Source organism: Engystomops pustulosus, chromosome 9 (genome assembly GCF_040894005.1).
Source record: "Engystomops pustulosus chromosome 9, aEngPut4.maternal, whole genome shotgun sequence".
NCBI lineage: Eukaryota > Metazoa > Chordata > Amphibia > Anura > Leptodactylidae > Engystomops > Engystomops pustulosus.
In genome coordinates, this window is record NC_092419.1 from 1,659,398 (window position 1) to 1,677,345 (window position 17,948).

The 17,948-nt window shown below is 48.7% G+C and overlaps 1 protein-coding gene across 1 annotated transcript in view; it reads left to right on the plus strand.

Moving 5' to 3' along the window:
* LOC140077902 (complement factor B-like) overlaps positions 1-17,948 on the plus strand; it is a 94,571-nt gene that overhangs the window by 37,388 nt on the left and 39,235 nt on the right. Inside the window, exon 5 of the mRNA XM_072125505.1 lies at positions 4,225-4,320. Coding sequence (XP_071981606.1) covers positions 4,225-4,320 — 96 coding nt within the window. The remainder of the gene's footprint in view (positions 1-4,224; positions 4,321-17,948) is intronic.

Sequence of the window (17,948 nt, forward strand, 5' to 3'; positions counted from 1 at the left end):
TTTTTGACCGCCGTATGCGGAACCGCAATCCCCCGGCTGAGATCGACACATTCTCATACAGGAGCCCCCCTGTCCTAGACGCAGTCGGAGCGACCAACTCAGAAACCCAAAGAGCCCCAAAGAAAGCGATCACAAAAGCCGCTTGGAATAAATGTACCTCAAAATGGTCCCGACATACGCCTTCTAATACAGGCAACAAACGCACCAGAACGGAATAAGAAACAGGTCGACGCGATTCGCGACGCACCGACTCCTATTTCCACCCCTTAATAACTTGTCTAATGAAAAAACTCTGCGTTACGTCCGCCCAACCATGTAACCTGAAGAAAAAAGCGATCCCAGCTAAACGCCGCTGCGCCCCTAACCCGGACAAACCTTGGGATCTCAAATTTTCTAGATAATACAAGGTAACCTCCAACTGGGAGACAACATCAACTGCAAACCCCACCCCCGCTACCTCGCACCACTCCCGCCATGCTTTACCATGTGCGGACCATGTAGATGGGGCCAGCGAAGACTGGATCAACGGCAGAAGTTGACTTCCAGGGTTGACCATAGGGAACCTGGGCACGGGGTCCCCTCCACATCCGCCGAAGGGCAAAGCGACCGGAACACCTGCCAACGAAAGCGTGAAAGAGCGTCAGCTATCCTATTATCTACCCCTGGTATGTGCCGCGCCTTAAAGGAGATATTGTACTGTAAGCACCGCAATACAAAATGACGCAACAAGCACAACACAGGGAGGGAAGAGGATGACAGGCTGTTCACCACATGAATAACACATATATTTTCGGTCCAGAAGACCACCGACTTATTCGCCAGCAGGTCGCCCCACAACTCAACCACCACCACTAGAGGGAACAACTCTAGCAAGGCTAGATTACCACACCACCCCCGTTCGTTCCAACGGGCGGGCCGCTGCTCTGCACAGCACGCCGACCCATCAACACACCAAACACCCCCCCCCCGACGCATCAGAGTATAGCTGTAGATCTGGGCTAGCAACCTCTGCCTCACGCCCGTTGTAGTCGGCTAGAAAGACCTCCCAAACCCACAAATCTGACTTCAACCCCTTCGTCATACGAATACGGTGATGAGGGGCCCAAGCCCCTGCTGTAGCCAGTGAGAGGCGGCGCAAGAAAACCCGCCCCATGGGCATCACACGGCAAGCAAACACCAACAAACCCAGCAGTGACTGTACCTGCTGCAGTGACGCTTTTTGGCTCGACAAACATACCTGCAACGCTGCGCGCAACTTAGCTATCTTATCAGACGGCAGCCGAAACTCCATAGCAACGGAGTCAATTTCAATACCCAAAAATGATAACACTGTGCAAGGTCCCTCAGTTTTTTCCTCCGACAGGGGTACCCCAAAATGCCGCGCAAGATAGCGTAAGGAAGCAAGCAAGTAAGCGCAATGGCCAGAGCCCTGAGGCCCTACAAAAAGAAAATCATCCAAATAGTGAGTTACCAGCGTGGAGGACGTTTCGTGCCTAATCACCCATTCCAAGAAGGTGCTAAAAGCCTCAAAATAATAACAGGAGATGGAACAGCCCATAGGGAGGCACATATCGTAATAAAATTTGCCGTCCAGCTGCCAACCCAATAAATGAAAACAATCCGGATGAACCGGCAGGAGCCTGAAAGCAGATTCTATATCGGATTTTGCCAATAAGGCCCCTGACCCTGCCGCGTGGACCAGGTCGATAGCCCTGTCAAAAGATACATACGCTACTGACGCCAAATCCTTCCCAATACCATCATTTACCGAAGACCCGTGAGGGTGCGATAGATGATGAATAAGTCTGAATTTCCCCGGCTCCTTTTTAGGTACCACCACGAGGGGGGAGACCCACAAGTTAGGGAAGGGCAACGAATGATAAGGGCCTGCCATTCTCCCCAACTCAACTTCCTTTGCAATTTTATTATGTGTAATTTCAGGCCACTCAAAAGCGGACTTCAGATTCTTTGCAAAAGTCGGGAAGTTGCTAGGGGAGAATGGAATAAAGAAGCCAAACGTAAAACCCGTCCTAAGTAGCGCGGCTTCCGCTCTCTTGGGATACATTTCTAACCAGGGCAACATCTTTTTGATGCAAACCGGTGTCCTGTGCCCTACTGACACCCTGAGCTCGCGGATGTACTGTCGCCGGGCGGGAACAGCGGATGGCGGCGTGAGCTTCCCCGCAGTTGGAACACTCATGCCTAAACTTACACGATCTATAGAAACGGCAGTGGCCGTCATTGAACATCCAGCATGTTCCCGACCTTCAAGCCGCCCCCAGCCCAAGGGATCCCGCCAGAGTGGAAGACAAAGAGGAGGAGGAGGAGCCGGCCGGCGGAAAGGGCTTCGTATTAGCCATCAGGCGAAGCCACACATCAGTGGCTTTCGAATCCCAACTGACCTCAGGCCTCTGCGCCAACCGCCTCCGGAACTCCTCATCATACTGCCACCAAGCGGAACCCCATGAGACCGAAACGTGCTAAAAATAATATCCAAATAGATAAAAAGTTGGGGGGCTTTTTTAGGCGTCTTCTGAGTGATTACACAACCCAATACAGCAAACGCCTGAATCCAATTATTAAACATTTTTGCAACCTTCGCCTTCCGCTCCACACCACGTTTGAAACGTCGCTCCTTATCGACAGTCACCGAGTCCACGGACACCAAGGACCAAATATCAACATAATTGTTGCGGTAAATCCTATCCTTAGTGTCCTCGGACAGACGAGTGCTAAAAGTCGGGCACCACTGGGGTGAACGTAGATGTTGAGGCTTCCGCCGTAGGTTTTACCTGGATGTTCAACTGCGGGGCCACAGGAGCCGCCCCAACAGCTGACCCTAAAATTAATCTAATGGACGACAATATAGCAGAGTCAGAACCCAACCCACCCCAAGCCTGCAGGCGGACTCACCAACCGCATTAAGAGGCTGAGGCATTACTGTCGCCGACCCTGCTGCTGCTGCTGCCGCCGCAGCCGGAACTTGCTGTACGGCATCCCTCTGTGACCGGCGGGAACTGGTTGAACCGTGACGGAACCTGACGCCACCATGATTGTGTTTTGGCGACGGAGATCTGGAGGAATCAGAAGAGGCACAGCGAGACGAGCGGGAGGACCCAGACCTGGACGAGGATCTGCTGGCCTGCGAACGACGCCGTTTTTTCTTTCCAGACCGCGAGCGGGAGGCTGCCCGGCGCCCGGAGGAGGCGGAGCGCCGGTTGAGACTGGAACAAGCCCTGGATGTGACAGACGGATCCCGCAGCGGGCCCTGGGCCAGCACGTAACCCGGTCCCAGATTCCCAGCCATCATAGGAGCCACCAGAGGGGGAGGGACCACCAAGGTATGGGGGTCAAGCGGGGTCGCTTTGCAGAATATCCTTGTCAGACGCGGCATCCTCGGGATCAGCAACCCCTACGGAGGAGGAAGGAACATGATTGGTATAGCCTATACCCGGGAAGTATGACAGGGGATTAATGGCCGAGGCTGGGGTCTGGGTGGGCAGATGCAAACCAGCTGCCCCCATACCTGGCGATGAGACTAGGGCCGTACACTGAAGTGGAAACGGGGGCACGGGACACCCTAGGGTGTCCTGTGTGCTATGTGCAGGGTGTCCTGTGTGCTATGTGCAGTGTCCTGTGTGCTATGTGCAGTGTCCTGTGTACTATGTGCAGGGTCCTGTGTACTATGTGCAGGGTCCTGTGTGCTATGTGCAGTGTGTACTATGTGCAGGGTCCTGTGTACTATGTGCAGGGTCCTGTGTGCTATGTGCTGTGTGTACTATGTGCAGGGTCCTGTGTACTATGTGTAGTGTCCTGTGTACTATGTGCAGTATGTACTATGCAGTATGTACTATGCAGTGTGTACTATGTGCAGTGTCCGCTGTGTCGCTTCCCCGCTCAGGTCCCCGGAGTTCACCTTCTTCTTCCAGGTGCATGTAAGTGCTTGGGCTTGCGACACAAATTGTAATTTAAATCCCGCAATCAGTCCGAAACAGTCGGATCGTCTTACTCCAAAAACCAATCGTGTGCGGCACAATCCCAGCGCAGACACCTGTTATACCTGTCACAGCCGCGTAAAGTCCGACAATAGTGCAGCCACAACACTTAGTAAATAAGCCCCATAGAGAAGACTTGCGCTGTTTCTGGTAAAGTGGCAAAAAGCCAACAAGTTGTAGAACGTTTTCTGCCAGTTTCGTATAATAATAATGTGTCTCTTTTCCACAGTCCCGTTTACATTTGATACTCCAAAAGAAGTGGCCGAAATATTTTCTTCCTCCTTGTCTGAAACCATTGAAGCTTCCGACCCGGATAAACTAGACGGTAAGAAACCAGGCAACGACCACGCAGAATACCTAGGATAGAGCGAGAGGATGGAGTATTATCAATGCTGTGGATACTCTGGTGTCGGTGCTGCGGATACTCTGGTATCGATGCTGCAGATACTCTAATGTCTGTGGATACTCTGGTGTCTGTGGATACTCTGGTGTCTGTGGATACTCTGGTGTCGATGCTGTGGATACTCTGGTATCGATGCTGTGGATACTCTGGTGTCTGTGGATACTCTGGTGTCGATGCTGTGGATACTCTGGTATCGATGCTGTGGATACTCTGGTGTCGATGCTGCGGATACTCTGGTGTCGGTGGATACCCTGGTATCGATGCTGTGGATACTCTGGTTTCTGTGGATACTCTGGTGTCGATGCTGTGGATACTCTGGTATCGATGCTGTGGATACTCTGGTGTCGATGCTGCAGATACTCTGGTGTCGGTGGATACTCTGGTATCGATGCTGTGGATACTCTGGTAACGATGCTGTGGATACTCTGGTGTCTGTGGATACTGTGGTGTCTGTGGATACTCTGGTGTCTGTGGATGCTCTGGTATCGATGTAGTGGATATTCTGGTATTGATGCTGTGGATACTCTGGTATCGATGCTGTGGATACTCTGGTGTCTGTGGATACTGTGGTGTCTGTGGATACTCTGGTGTCTGTGGATGCTCTGGTATCGATGTAGTGGATATTCTGGTATCGATGCTGTGGATACTCTGGTGTCGATGCTGTGGATACTCTGGTGTCTGTGGATACTCTGGTGTCTGTGGATACTCTGGTGTCTGTGGATACCCTGGTGTCTGTGGATACTCTGGTGTCGATGCTGTGGATACTCTGGTGTCTGTGGATACTCTGGTGTCTGTGGATACTCTGGTGTCGATGCTGTGGATACTCTGGTGTCTGTGGATACTCTGGTGCTGTGGATACGCTGGTGTCGATGCTGTGGATACTCTGGTGTCTGTGGATGCTCTGGTGTCTGTGGATACTCTGGTGTCGATGCTGTGGATACTCTGGTGTCTGTGGATACTCTGGTGCTGTGGATACGCTGGTGTCTGTGGATACGCTGGTATCGATCCTGTGGATACTCTGGTGTCTGTGGATACTCTGGTGTCTGTGGATACTCTGGTGTCTGTGGATACGCTGGTATCGCTGCTGTGGATACTCTGGTGTCTGTGTATACGCTGGTATCGCTGCTGTGGATACTCTGGTGTCTGTGGATACTCTGGTATCGATGCTGTGGATACTCTGGTGTCTATGGATACTCTGGTATCGATGCTGTGGATACTCTGGTATCGATGCTGTGGATACTCTGGTGTCAATGCTGTGGATACTCTGATGTCTGTGGTTACTCTGGTATCGATGCTGTGGATGTTCTAGTATCGATGCTGTGAATACTCTGGTATCAATGCTGTGGACACTTTGGTGTCTGTGGATACTCTGGTGTCTGTGGATACTCTGGTATCGATGCTGCGGATACTTTAGTGTCTGTGGATACTCTGGTGTCTGTGGATACTCTGGTGTCTGTGGATACTCTGGTATCGATGCTGTGGATACTCTGGTATCGATGCTGCGGATACTCTGGTGTCTGTGGATACTCTGGTGTCTGTGGATACGCTGGTATCGCTGCTGTGGATACTCTGGTGTCATTGCTGTGGATACTCTGGTGTCTGTGGATACTCTGGTGTCTGTGGCTACTCTGGTGTCGATGCTGTGGATACTCTGGTGTCTGTGGCTACTCTGGTATCGATGCTGTGGATACTTTAGTGTCTGTGGATACTCTGGTGTCTGTGGATACTCTGGTGTCTGTGGCTACTCTGGTGTCGATGCTGTGGATACTCTGGTGTCAGTGGATACTCTGGTGTCTGTGGATACTCTGGTGTCGATGATGTGGATACTCTGGTGTCTGTGGATACTCTGGTGTCTGTGGATACTCTGGTGTCGATGCTGCGGATACTCTCGTGTCTGTGGATACTCTGGTGTCTGTGGATACGCTGGTATCGCTGCTGTGAATACTCTGGTATCGATGCTGTGGATACTCTGGTGTCTATGGATACTCTGGTATCGATGCTGTGGATGCTCTGGTGTCTGTGGATACTCTGGTGTCTGTGGATACTCTGGTGTCTGTGGATACTCTGGTGTTAATGCTGTGGATGCTCTGGTGTCTGGGGATACTCTGGTATCGATGATGTGAATGTTCTGGTATCGATGCTGTGGATACTCTGGTGTCGATGCTGTGGATATTCTGGTATCGATGCTGTGGATACTCTGGTGTCTGTGGATACTCTGGTGTCTGTGGATACGCTGGTATCGCTGCTGTGGATACTCTGGTGTCTGTGTATACGCTGGTATCGCTGCTGTGGATACTCTGGTGTCTGTGGATACTCTGGTATCGATGCTGTGGATACTCTGGTGTCTATGGATACTCTGGTATCGATGCTGTGGATACTCTGGTATCGATGCTGTGGATACTCTGGTGTCAATGCTGTGGATACTCTGATGTCTGTGGTTACTCTGGTATCGATGCTGTGGATGTTCTAGTATCGATGCTGTGAATACTCTGGTATCAATGCTGTGGACACTTTGGTGTCTGTGGATACTCTGGTGTCTGTGGATACTCTGGTATCGATGCTGCGGATACTTTAGTGTCTGTGGATACTCTGGTGTCTGTGGATACTCTGGTGTCTGTGGATACTCTGGTATCGATGCTGTGGATACTCTGGTATCGATGCTGCGGATACTCTGGTGTCTGTGGATACTCTGGTGTCTGTGGATACGCTGGTATCGCTGCTGTGGATACTCTGGTGTCATTGCTGTGGATACTCTGGTGTCTGTGGATACTCTGGTATCGATGCTGTGGATACTTTAGTGTCTGTGGATACTCTGGTGTCTGTGGATACTCTGGTGTCTGTGGCTACTCTGGTGTCGATGCTGTGGATACTCTGGTGTCAGTGGATACTCTGGTGTCTGTGGATACTCTGGTGTCGATGATGTGGATACTCTGGTGTCTGTGGATACTCTGGTGTCTGTGGATACTCTGGTGTCGATGCTGCGGATACTCTGGTGTCTGTGGATACTCTGGTGTCTGTGGATACTCTGGTATCGCTGCTGTGAATACTCTGGTATCGATGCTGTGGATACTCTGGTGTCTATGGATACTCTGGTATCGATGCTGTGGATACTCTGGTGTCTGTGGATACTCTGGTGTCTGTGGATACTCTGGTGTCTGTGGATACTCTGGTGTTAATGCTGTGGATGCTCTGGTGTCTGGGGATACTCTGGTATCGATGCTGTGGATGTTCTGGTATCGATGCTGTGGATACTCTGGTGTCGATGCTGTGGACACTTTGGTGTCTGTGGATACTCTGGTGTCTGTGGATAGTCTGGTATCGATGCTGTGGATATTCTGGTTTCGATGCTGTGGATACTCTGGTATCGATGCTGTGGATACTCTGGTGTCTGTGGATAGTCTGGTGTCTGTGGATACTCTGGTGTCTGTGGATGCTCTGTTATCGATGCTGTGGATATTCTGGTATCGATGCTGTGGATACTCTGGTATCGATGCTGTGGATACTCTGGTATCGATGTCTAAACTGCAGGCTGTCTCCATCTTTGTGGTCCTGTACAGCTTGCCCCTCTCCAACTGATATCAGGTTGACCAGGCTGTGACCTCTGAGAAGGAGCATGAGGGGGAGCCGTACCGGAGCTGAGAGGTGAGGAGTCTACAGCACAGACAAGTCACATGTTGTTTTTTGAAATGCAACCAAACCAAAGCCCAACCCCTGGGACTAAACAGAGGATTCTGTCAGGGTGCAAAATAAGTTATAACACACAATTATATTGTGATTTAGATGCTTAGAAAAGGCAGAGAGGCAGATGTGCACTGCAGGTGTAATAAGCTTCTGCATCCTATCTTTAGGGAAAATTAGGTCCCTGGTGACAGGTTCCCTTTAATTGGAACCTCTCTTGCACATCTCCAGGTACTCTGGAAATGATCCTGTGGTTATTCTGATATCCATGGGGTGTTACAAACATGACAACCTAAATATTTCAGAAATCAACTTTGACCAGAAACCCGGATAAGTTACCAGAGTCAAATAAAAAGAACAAACAGAGCCAGGTCCAGGGTCCAGTTATGGTTTATAGATGAATTTCCTAAGAAGTGAAATCTCATGTTTACATTGATGTGTGATCAGCAGTATAGTATGGGACATGATGGACAAAGCCGGAGATGTCTGATCAGCAGTATAGTATGGGACATGATGGACAAAGCCGGAGATGTCTGATCAGCAGTATAGTATGGGACATGATGGACAAGGCCAGAGATGTCTGATCAGCAGTATAGTATGGGACATGATGGATAAGGCCGGAAATGTCTGATCAGCAGTATAGTATGGGGCATGATGGACAAGGCCGGAGATGTCTGATCAGCAGTATAGTATGGGGCATGATGGACAAGGCCGGAAATGTCTGATCAGCAGTATAGTATGGGACATGATGGATAAGGCCGGAAATGTCTGATCAGCAGTATAGTATGGGACATGATGGACAAGGCCGGAGATGTCTGATCAGCAGTATAGTATGGGTCATGATGGACAAGGCCAGAGATGTCTGATCAGCAGTATAGTATGGGACATGATGGACAAGGCCGGAAATGTCTGATCAGCAGCATAGTATGGGACATGATGGACAAGGCCGGAGATGTCTGACCAGCAGTATAGTATGAGACATGATGGACAAGGCCGGAGATGTCTGATCAGTAGTATAGTATGGGACATGATGGACAAGGCTGGAGATGTCTGATCAGCAGTATAGTATGGGACATGATGGACAAGGCTGGAGATGTCTGATCAGCGGTATAGTATGGGACATGATGGACAAGGCCAGAGATATCTGATCAGCAGTATAGTATGGGACATGATGGACAAGGCCGGAGATTTCTGAACTGCAGTATAGTATGGGACATGATGGACAAGGCCAGAGATGTCTGATCAGCAGTATAGTATGGGACATGATGGACAAGGCCAGAGATGTCTGATCAGCAGTATAGTATGGGACATGATGGACAAGGCTAGAGATGTCTGATCAGCAGTATAGTATGGGACATGATGGACAAGGCCAGAGGTGACTGATCAGCAGTATAGTATGGGATATAATGTACAAGGCCGGAGATGTCTGATCAGCAGTATAGTATGGGACATGATGGACAAGGCCAGAGATGTCTGAACAGCAGTATAGTATGGGACATGATGGACAAGGCTAGAGATGTCTGATCAGCAGTATAGTATGGGATATAATGTACAAGGCCGGAGATGTCTGATCAGCAGTATAGTATGGGACATGATGGACAAGGCCAGAGATGTCTGATCAGCAGTATAGTATGGGACATGATGGACAAGGCCGGAGATGTCTGATCAGCAGTATAGTATGGGACATGATCGACAAGGCCGGAGATGTCTGATCAGCAGTATAGTATGGGACATGATGGACAAGGCCAGAGATGTCTGATCAGCAGTATAGTATGGGACATGATGGACAAGGCTGGAGATGTCTGATCAGCAGTATAGTATGGGACATGATGGACAAGGCCAGAGATGTCTGATCAGCAGTATAGTATGGGACATGATGGACAAGGCCAGAGACCTCTGATCAGCAGTATAGTATGGGACATGATGGACAAGGCCGGAGATGTCTGATCAGCAGTATAGTATGGGACATGATGGACAAGGCCGGAGATGTCTGATCAGCAGTATAGTATGGGACATGATGGACAAGGCCGGAGATGTCTGATCAGCAGTATAGTATGGGACATGATGGACAAGGCTGGAGATGTCTGATCAGCAGTATAGTATAGGACATGATGGACAAGGCCAGAGACCTCTGATCAGCAGTATAGTATGGGACATGATGGACAAGGCCAGAGATATCTGATCAGCAGTATAGTATGGGACATGATGGACAAGGCCGGAAATGTCTGAACTGCAGTAAAGTATGGGACATGATAGACAAGGCCGGAGATGTCTGAACAGCAGTAGAGTATGGATCATGATAGACAAGGCCGGAGATGTCTGATCAGCAGTATAGTATGTGACATGATGGACAAGGCCAGAGATGTCTTAACTGCATTATAGTATGGGACATGATGGACAAGGCCGGAGATGTCTGATCAGCAGTATAGTATGGGACATGATGGACAAGGCCAGAGATGTCTGATCAGCAGTATAGTATGGGACATGATGGACAAGGCCAGAGATGTCTGATCAGCAGTATATTATGGGACATGATGGACAAGGCTAGAGATGTCTGATCAGCAGTATAGTATGAGATATAATGTACAAGGCCGGAGATGTCTGATCAGCAGTATAGTATGGGACATGATGGACAAGGCCAGAGATGTCTGAACAGCAGTATAGTATGGGACATGATGGACAAGGCTAGAGATGTCTGATCAGCAGTATAGTATGGGACATGATGGACAAGGCCAGAGGTGACTGATCAGCAGTGTAGTGTGGAACATGATGGACAAGGCCGGAGATGTCTGATCAGCAGTATAGTATGGGACATGATGGACAAGGCCAGAGATGTCTGATCAGCAGTATAGTATGGGACATGATGGACAAGGCCGGAGATGTCTGATCAGCAGTAAAGTATGGGACATGATGGACAAGGCCAGAGATGTCTGATCAGCAGTATAGTATGGACCATTTTGGACAAGGCCAGAGATGTCTGCTCAGCAGTATAGTATGGGACATGATGGACAAGGCCGGAGATGTCTGATCAGCAGTATAGTATGGGACATGATGGACAAGGCCAGAGATGTCTGATCAGCAGTATAGTATGGGACATGATGGACAAGGCCGGAGATGTCTGATCAGCAGTATAGTATGGGACATGATGGACAAGGCCGGAGATGTCTGATCAGCAGTATAGTATGGGACATGATGGACAAGGCTGGAGATGTCTGATCAGCAGTATAGTATGGGACATGATGGACAAGGCTGGAGATGTCTGATCAGCAGTATAGGATGGGACATGATGGACAAGGCCAGAGATGTCTGATCAGCAGTATAGTATGGGACATGATGGACAAGGCCAGAGACCTCTGATCAGCAGTATAGTATGGGACATGATGGACAAGGCCGGAGATGTCTGATCAGCAGTATAGTATGGGACATGATGGACAAGGCCGGAGATGTCTGATCAGCAGTATAGTATGGGACATGATGGACAAGGCCGGAGATGTCTGATCAGCAGTATAGTATGGGACATGATGGACAAGGCTGGAGATGTCTGATCAGCAGTATAGTATGGGACATGATGGACAAGGCCAGAGACCTCTGATCAGCAGTATAGAATGGGACATGATGGACAAGGCCGGAGATGTCTGATCAGCAGTATAGTATGGGACATGATCGACAAGGCCCAAGATGTCTGATCAGCAGTATAGTATGGGACATGATGGACAAGGCTGGAGATGTCTGATCAGCAGTATAGTATGGGACATGAAGGACAAGGCCAGAGGTGAGTGATCAGCAGTATAGTATGGGACATGATGGACAAGGCCTGAGATGTCTGATCAGCAGTATAGTATGGGACATGATGGACAAGGCCGGAAATGTCTGAACAGCAGTATAGTATGGGACATGATGGACAAGGCCGGAGATGTCTGATCAGCAGTATAGTATGGGACATGATGGACAAGGCTGGAGATGTCTGATCAGCAGTATAGTATGGGACATGATGGACAAGGCTGGAGATGTCTGATCAGCAGTATAGGATGGGACATGATGGACAAGGCCAGAGATGTCTGATCAGCAGTATAGTATGGGATATAATGTACAAGGCCGGAGATGTCTGATCAGCAGTATAGTATGGGACATGATGGACAAGGCAAAAGATGTCTGACCAGCAGTATAGTATGGGACATGATAAACAAGGACAGAGATGTCTGATCAGCAGTATAGTATGGGACATGATGGACAAGGCCGGAGATGTCTGATCAGCAGTATAGTATGGGACATGATGAATCGGGTTGGAGATGTCTGATCAGCAGTATAGTATGGGACATGATGGACAAGGCCGGAGATGTCTCACCAGCAGTATAGTATGGGACATGATGGACAAGGCCGGAGATGTCTGATCAGCAGTATAGTATGGGACATGATGGACAAGGCCGGAGATATCTGACCAGCAGTATAGTATGGTACATGATGGACAAGGCTGGAGATGTCTGATCAGCAGTGTAGTATGGGACATGATGGACAATGCCAGAGATGTCTGACCAGCAGTATAGTATGGGACATGATAGACAAGGCAAGAGATGTCTGATCAGCATTATAGTATGGGACATGATGGACAATGCCAGAGATGTCTGTTCAGCATTATAGTATGCGGCATGATGGACAAGGCCAGAGATGTCTGACCAGCAGTATAGTATGGGACATGATGGACAAGGCAAGAGATGTCTGAACAGCAGTATAGTATGGGACATGATGGACAAGGCCAGGGATGTCTGATCAGCAGTATAGTATGGGACATGATGGACAAGGCCAGAGATGTCTGACCAGCAGTATAGTATGGGACATGATGGACAAGGCCGGAGATGTCTGACCAGCAGTATAGTATGGGACATAATGGACAAGGCCGGAGATGTCTGATCAGCAGTATAGTATGGGGCATGATGGACAGGGCCGGAGATGTCTCACCAGCAGTATAGTATGGGACATGATGGACAAGGCCGGAGATGTCTGATCAGCAGTATAGTATGGGACATGATGGACAAGGCCGGAGATGTCTGATCAGCAGTATAGTATGGGTCATGATGGACAAGGCCGGAGATGCCTGAACAGCAGTATAGTATGGGACATGATGGACAAGGCCGGAGATGTCTGATCAGCAGTATAGTATGGGACATGATGGAAAAGGCCAGAGATGTCTCATCAGCAGTATAGTATGGGACATGATGTACAAGGCTGGAGATGTCTGATCAGCAGTATAGTATTGGACATGATGGACTAGGCCGGAGATTTCTGATCAGCAGTATTTTATGGGACATGAAGGGCAAGGCCAGCGATGTCTGATCAGCAGTATAGTATGGGACATGATGGATCGGGTTGGAGATGTCTGATCAGCAGTATAGCATGGGACATGACGGACAAGGCCGGAGATGTCTGATCAGCGGTATAGTATGGGACATGATGGACAAGGCTGGAGATGTCTGATCAGCAGTATAGTATGGGACATGATGGACAAGGCCGGAGATGTCTGATCAGCAGTATAGTATGGGACATGATGGACAAGGCCGGAGATGTCTGATCAGCAGTATAGTATGGGACATAATGGACAAGGCCGGAGATGTCTGATCAGCAGTATAGTATGGGACATGATGGACAAGGCCAGAGGTGACTGATCAGCAGTATAGTAAGAAACATGATGGACAAGGCTGGAGATGTGTGACCAGCAGTATAGTATGGGAGATGATGGACAAGGCCGGAGATGTCTGAGCAGCAGTATAGTATGGGACATGATGGACAAGGCCAGAGATGTCTGAACAGCAGTATAGTATGGGACATGATGGACAAGGCTGGAGATGTCTGAACAGCAGTATAGTATGGACCATGATAGACTAGGCCGGAGATGTCTGATCAGCAGTATAGTATGGGACATGATGGACAAGACCGGAGATGTCTGAACAGCATTATAGTATGGGACATGATGGACAAGGCCGCAGATGTCTGAACAGCAGTATAGTATGGGACATGATGGACAAGGCCGGAGATGTCTGATCAGCAGTATAGTATAGGACATGATGGACAAGGCCGCAGATGTCTGATCAGCAGTATAGTATGGGTCATGATGGACAAGGCCGGAGATGTCTGATCAGCAGTATAGTATAGGACATGATGGACAAGGCCGGAGATATCTGATCAGCAGTATAGTATGGGTCATGATGGACAAGGCCGGAGATGCCTGAACAGCAGTATAGTATGGGACATGATGGACAAGGCCGGAGATGTCTGATCAGCAGTATAGTATGGGACATGATGGACAAGGCCAGAGATGTCTGATCAGCAGTATAGTATGGGACATGATGTACAAGGCCAGAGATGTCTGATCAGCAGTATAGTATTGGACATGATGGACTAGGCCGGAGATTTCTGATCAGCAGTATAGTATGGGACATGATGGACAAGGCCAGACATGTTTTATTAGCAGTATAGTATGGGACATCATGTACAAGGCCAGAGATGTCTGATCAGCAGTATAGTATTGGACATGATGGACTAGGCCTGAGATGTCTGAACAGCAGTATAGTATGGGACATGATGTACAAGGCAAGAGATGTCTGATCAGCAGTATAGTATGGGACATGATGGACAAGGCCAGAGATATCTGACCAGCAGTATAGTATGGGACATGATGGACAAGGCCGGAGATGTCTGACCAGCAGTATATTATGGGACATGATGGACAAGGCCGGAGATGTCTGACCAGCAGTATATTATGGGACATGATGGACAAGGCCGGAGATGTCTGATCAGCAGTATAGTATGGGACATGATGGACAAGGCTGGAGATGTCTCACCAGCAGTATAGTATGGGACATGATGGACAAGGCCGGAGATGTCTGATCAGCAGTATAGTATGGGACATGATAGACAAGGCCGGAGATGTCTGACCAGCAGTATAGTATGGGACATGATGGACAAGGCCGGAGATATCTGATCAGCAGTATAGTATGGGTCATGATGTACAAGGCCAGAGATGTCTGATCAGCAGTATAGTATTGGACATGATGGACTAGGCCTGAGATTTCTGATCAGCAGTATAGTATGGGACATGATGGACAAGGCCAGACTTGTCTCATTAGCAGTATAGTATGGAACATGATGGACAAGGCCGGAGATGTCTGATCAGCAGTATAGTATGGGACATGATGGACAAGGCCTGAGATGTCTGAACAGCAGTATAGTATGGGACATGATGTACAAGGCAAGAGATGTCTGATCAGCAGTATAGTATGGGACATGATGGACAAGGCCAGAGATATCTGACTAGCAGTATAGTATGGGACATGATGGACAAGGCCGGAGATGTCTGACCAGCAGTATAGTATGGGACATGATGGACAAGGCCGGAGATGTCTGATCAGCAGTATAGTATGGGACATGATGGACAAGGCCGGAGATGTCTGATCAGCAGTGTAGTATGGGACATGAGGGACAAGGCCGGAGATGTCTGATCAGCAGTATAGTATGGGACATGATGGACAAGGCCGGAGATGTCTGACCAGCAGTATAGTCTGGGACATGATGGACAATGCCAGAGATGTCTGATCAGCATTATAGTATGGGGCATGATGGAAAAGGCAAAAGATGTCTGACCAGCAGTATAGTATGGGACATGATGAACAAGGACAGAGATGTCTGATCAGCAGTATAGTATGGACGATGATGGACAAGGCCCGAGATGTCTGATCAGCAGTATAGTATGGGACATGATCGACAAGGCCGGAGAAGTCTGACCAGCAGTATAGTATGGGACATGATCGACAAGGCCGGAGATGTCTGATCAGCAGTATAGTATGGGACATGATGGACAAGGCCAGAGATGTCTGAACAGCAGTATCGTATGAAGCATGATAGACAAGGCCGGAGATGTCTGATCAGCAGTATAGTATGGGACATAATGGACAAGGCCGGAGATGTCTGAACTGCATTATAGTATGGGACATGATGGACAAGGCCGGAGATGTATGATCAGCAGTATAGTATTGGACATGATGGACAAGGCCGGAGATGTCTGATCAGCAGTATAGTATGGGACATGATGGACAAGGCCGGAAGTGTCTGAACTGCATTATAGTATGGGACATGATGGACAAGGCCGGAAATGTCTGATCAGCAGCATAGTATGGGACATGATGGACAAGGCCGGAGATGTCTGACCAGCAGTATAGTATGAGACATGATGGACAAGGCCGGAGATGTCTGATCAGTAGTATAGTATGGGACATGATGGACAAGGCTGGAGATGTCTGATCAGCAGTATAGTATGGGACATGATGGACAAGGACAGAGATGTCTGATCAGCAGTAAAGTATGGGACATGATGGACAAGGCCGGAGATGTCTGATCAGTAGTATAGTATGAGACATGATGGACAAGGCCGGAGATGTCTGATCAGTAGTATAGTATGGGACATGATGGACAAGGCTAGAGATGTCTGATCAGCAGTATAGTGTGGGACATGATGGACAAGGACAGAGATGTCTGATCAGCAGTAAAGTATGGGACATGATGGACAAGGCCAGAGATGTCTGATCAGCAGTATAGTATGGGACATGATGGACAAGGCTGGAGATGTCTGATCAGCGGTATAGTATGGGACATGATGGACAAGGTCAGAGATATCTGATCAGCAGTATAGTATGGGACATGATGGACAAGGCCGGAGATGTCTGAACTGCAGTATAGTATGGGACATGATAGACAAGGCCGGAGATGTCTGAACAGCAGTAGAGTATGGATCATGATGGACAAGGCCAGAGATGTCTGATCAGCAGTATAGTATGGGACATGATGGACAAGGCTGGAGATGTCTGATCAGCAGTATATTATGGGACATGATGGACATGGCCAGAGATGTCTGATCAGCAGTATAGTATGGGACATGATGGACAAGGCCGGAGATGTCTGATCAGCAGTATAGTATGGGAAATGATGGACAAGGCCAGACGTGACTGATCAGCAGTATAGTATGGGACATGATGGACAAGGCCAGAGGTGACTGATCAGCAGTATATTATGGGACATGATGGACAAGGCCGGAGATGTCTGATCAGCAGTATAGTATGGGACATGATGGACAAGGCTGGAGATGTCTAATCAGTAGTATAGTATGGGACATGATGGACAAGGCCAGAGAAGTCTGATCAGTAGTATAGTATGGGACATGATGGACAAGGCCGGAGATGTCTGATCAGCAGTATAGTATGGGACATGATGGATAAGGCCGGAAATGTCTGATCAGCAGTATAGTATGGGACATGATGGACAAGGCCGGAGATGTCTGATCAGCAGTATAGTATGGGACATGATGGACAAGGCCAGAGGTGACTGATCAGCAGTATATTATGGGACATGATGGACAAGGCCAAAGATATTTGATCAGCAGTATAATATGGAACATGATGGGCAAGGCCAGAGGTGACTGATCAGCAGTATAGTATGGGACATGATGGACAAGGCTGAAAATGTCTGATCAGTAGTATAGTATGGGACATGATGGACAAGGCCAGAGATGTCTGATCAGCAGTATAGTATGGGACATGATGGACAAGGCCAGAGATGTCTGATCAGCTGTATAGTATGGGACATGATGGACAAGGACAGAGATGTCTGATCAGCAGTATAGTATGGGACATGATGGACAAGGCCAGAGATGTCTGATCAGCAGTATAGTATGGGACATGATGGACAAGGCAAATGATATCTGATCAGCGGTATAGTATGGAACATGATGGACAAGGCCAGAGATGTCTGATCAGCAGTATAGTATGGGACATGATGGACAAGGCCGGAGATGTCTGAACAGCAGTATAGTGTGGGACATGATGGAC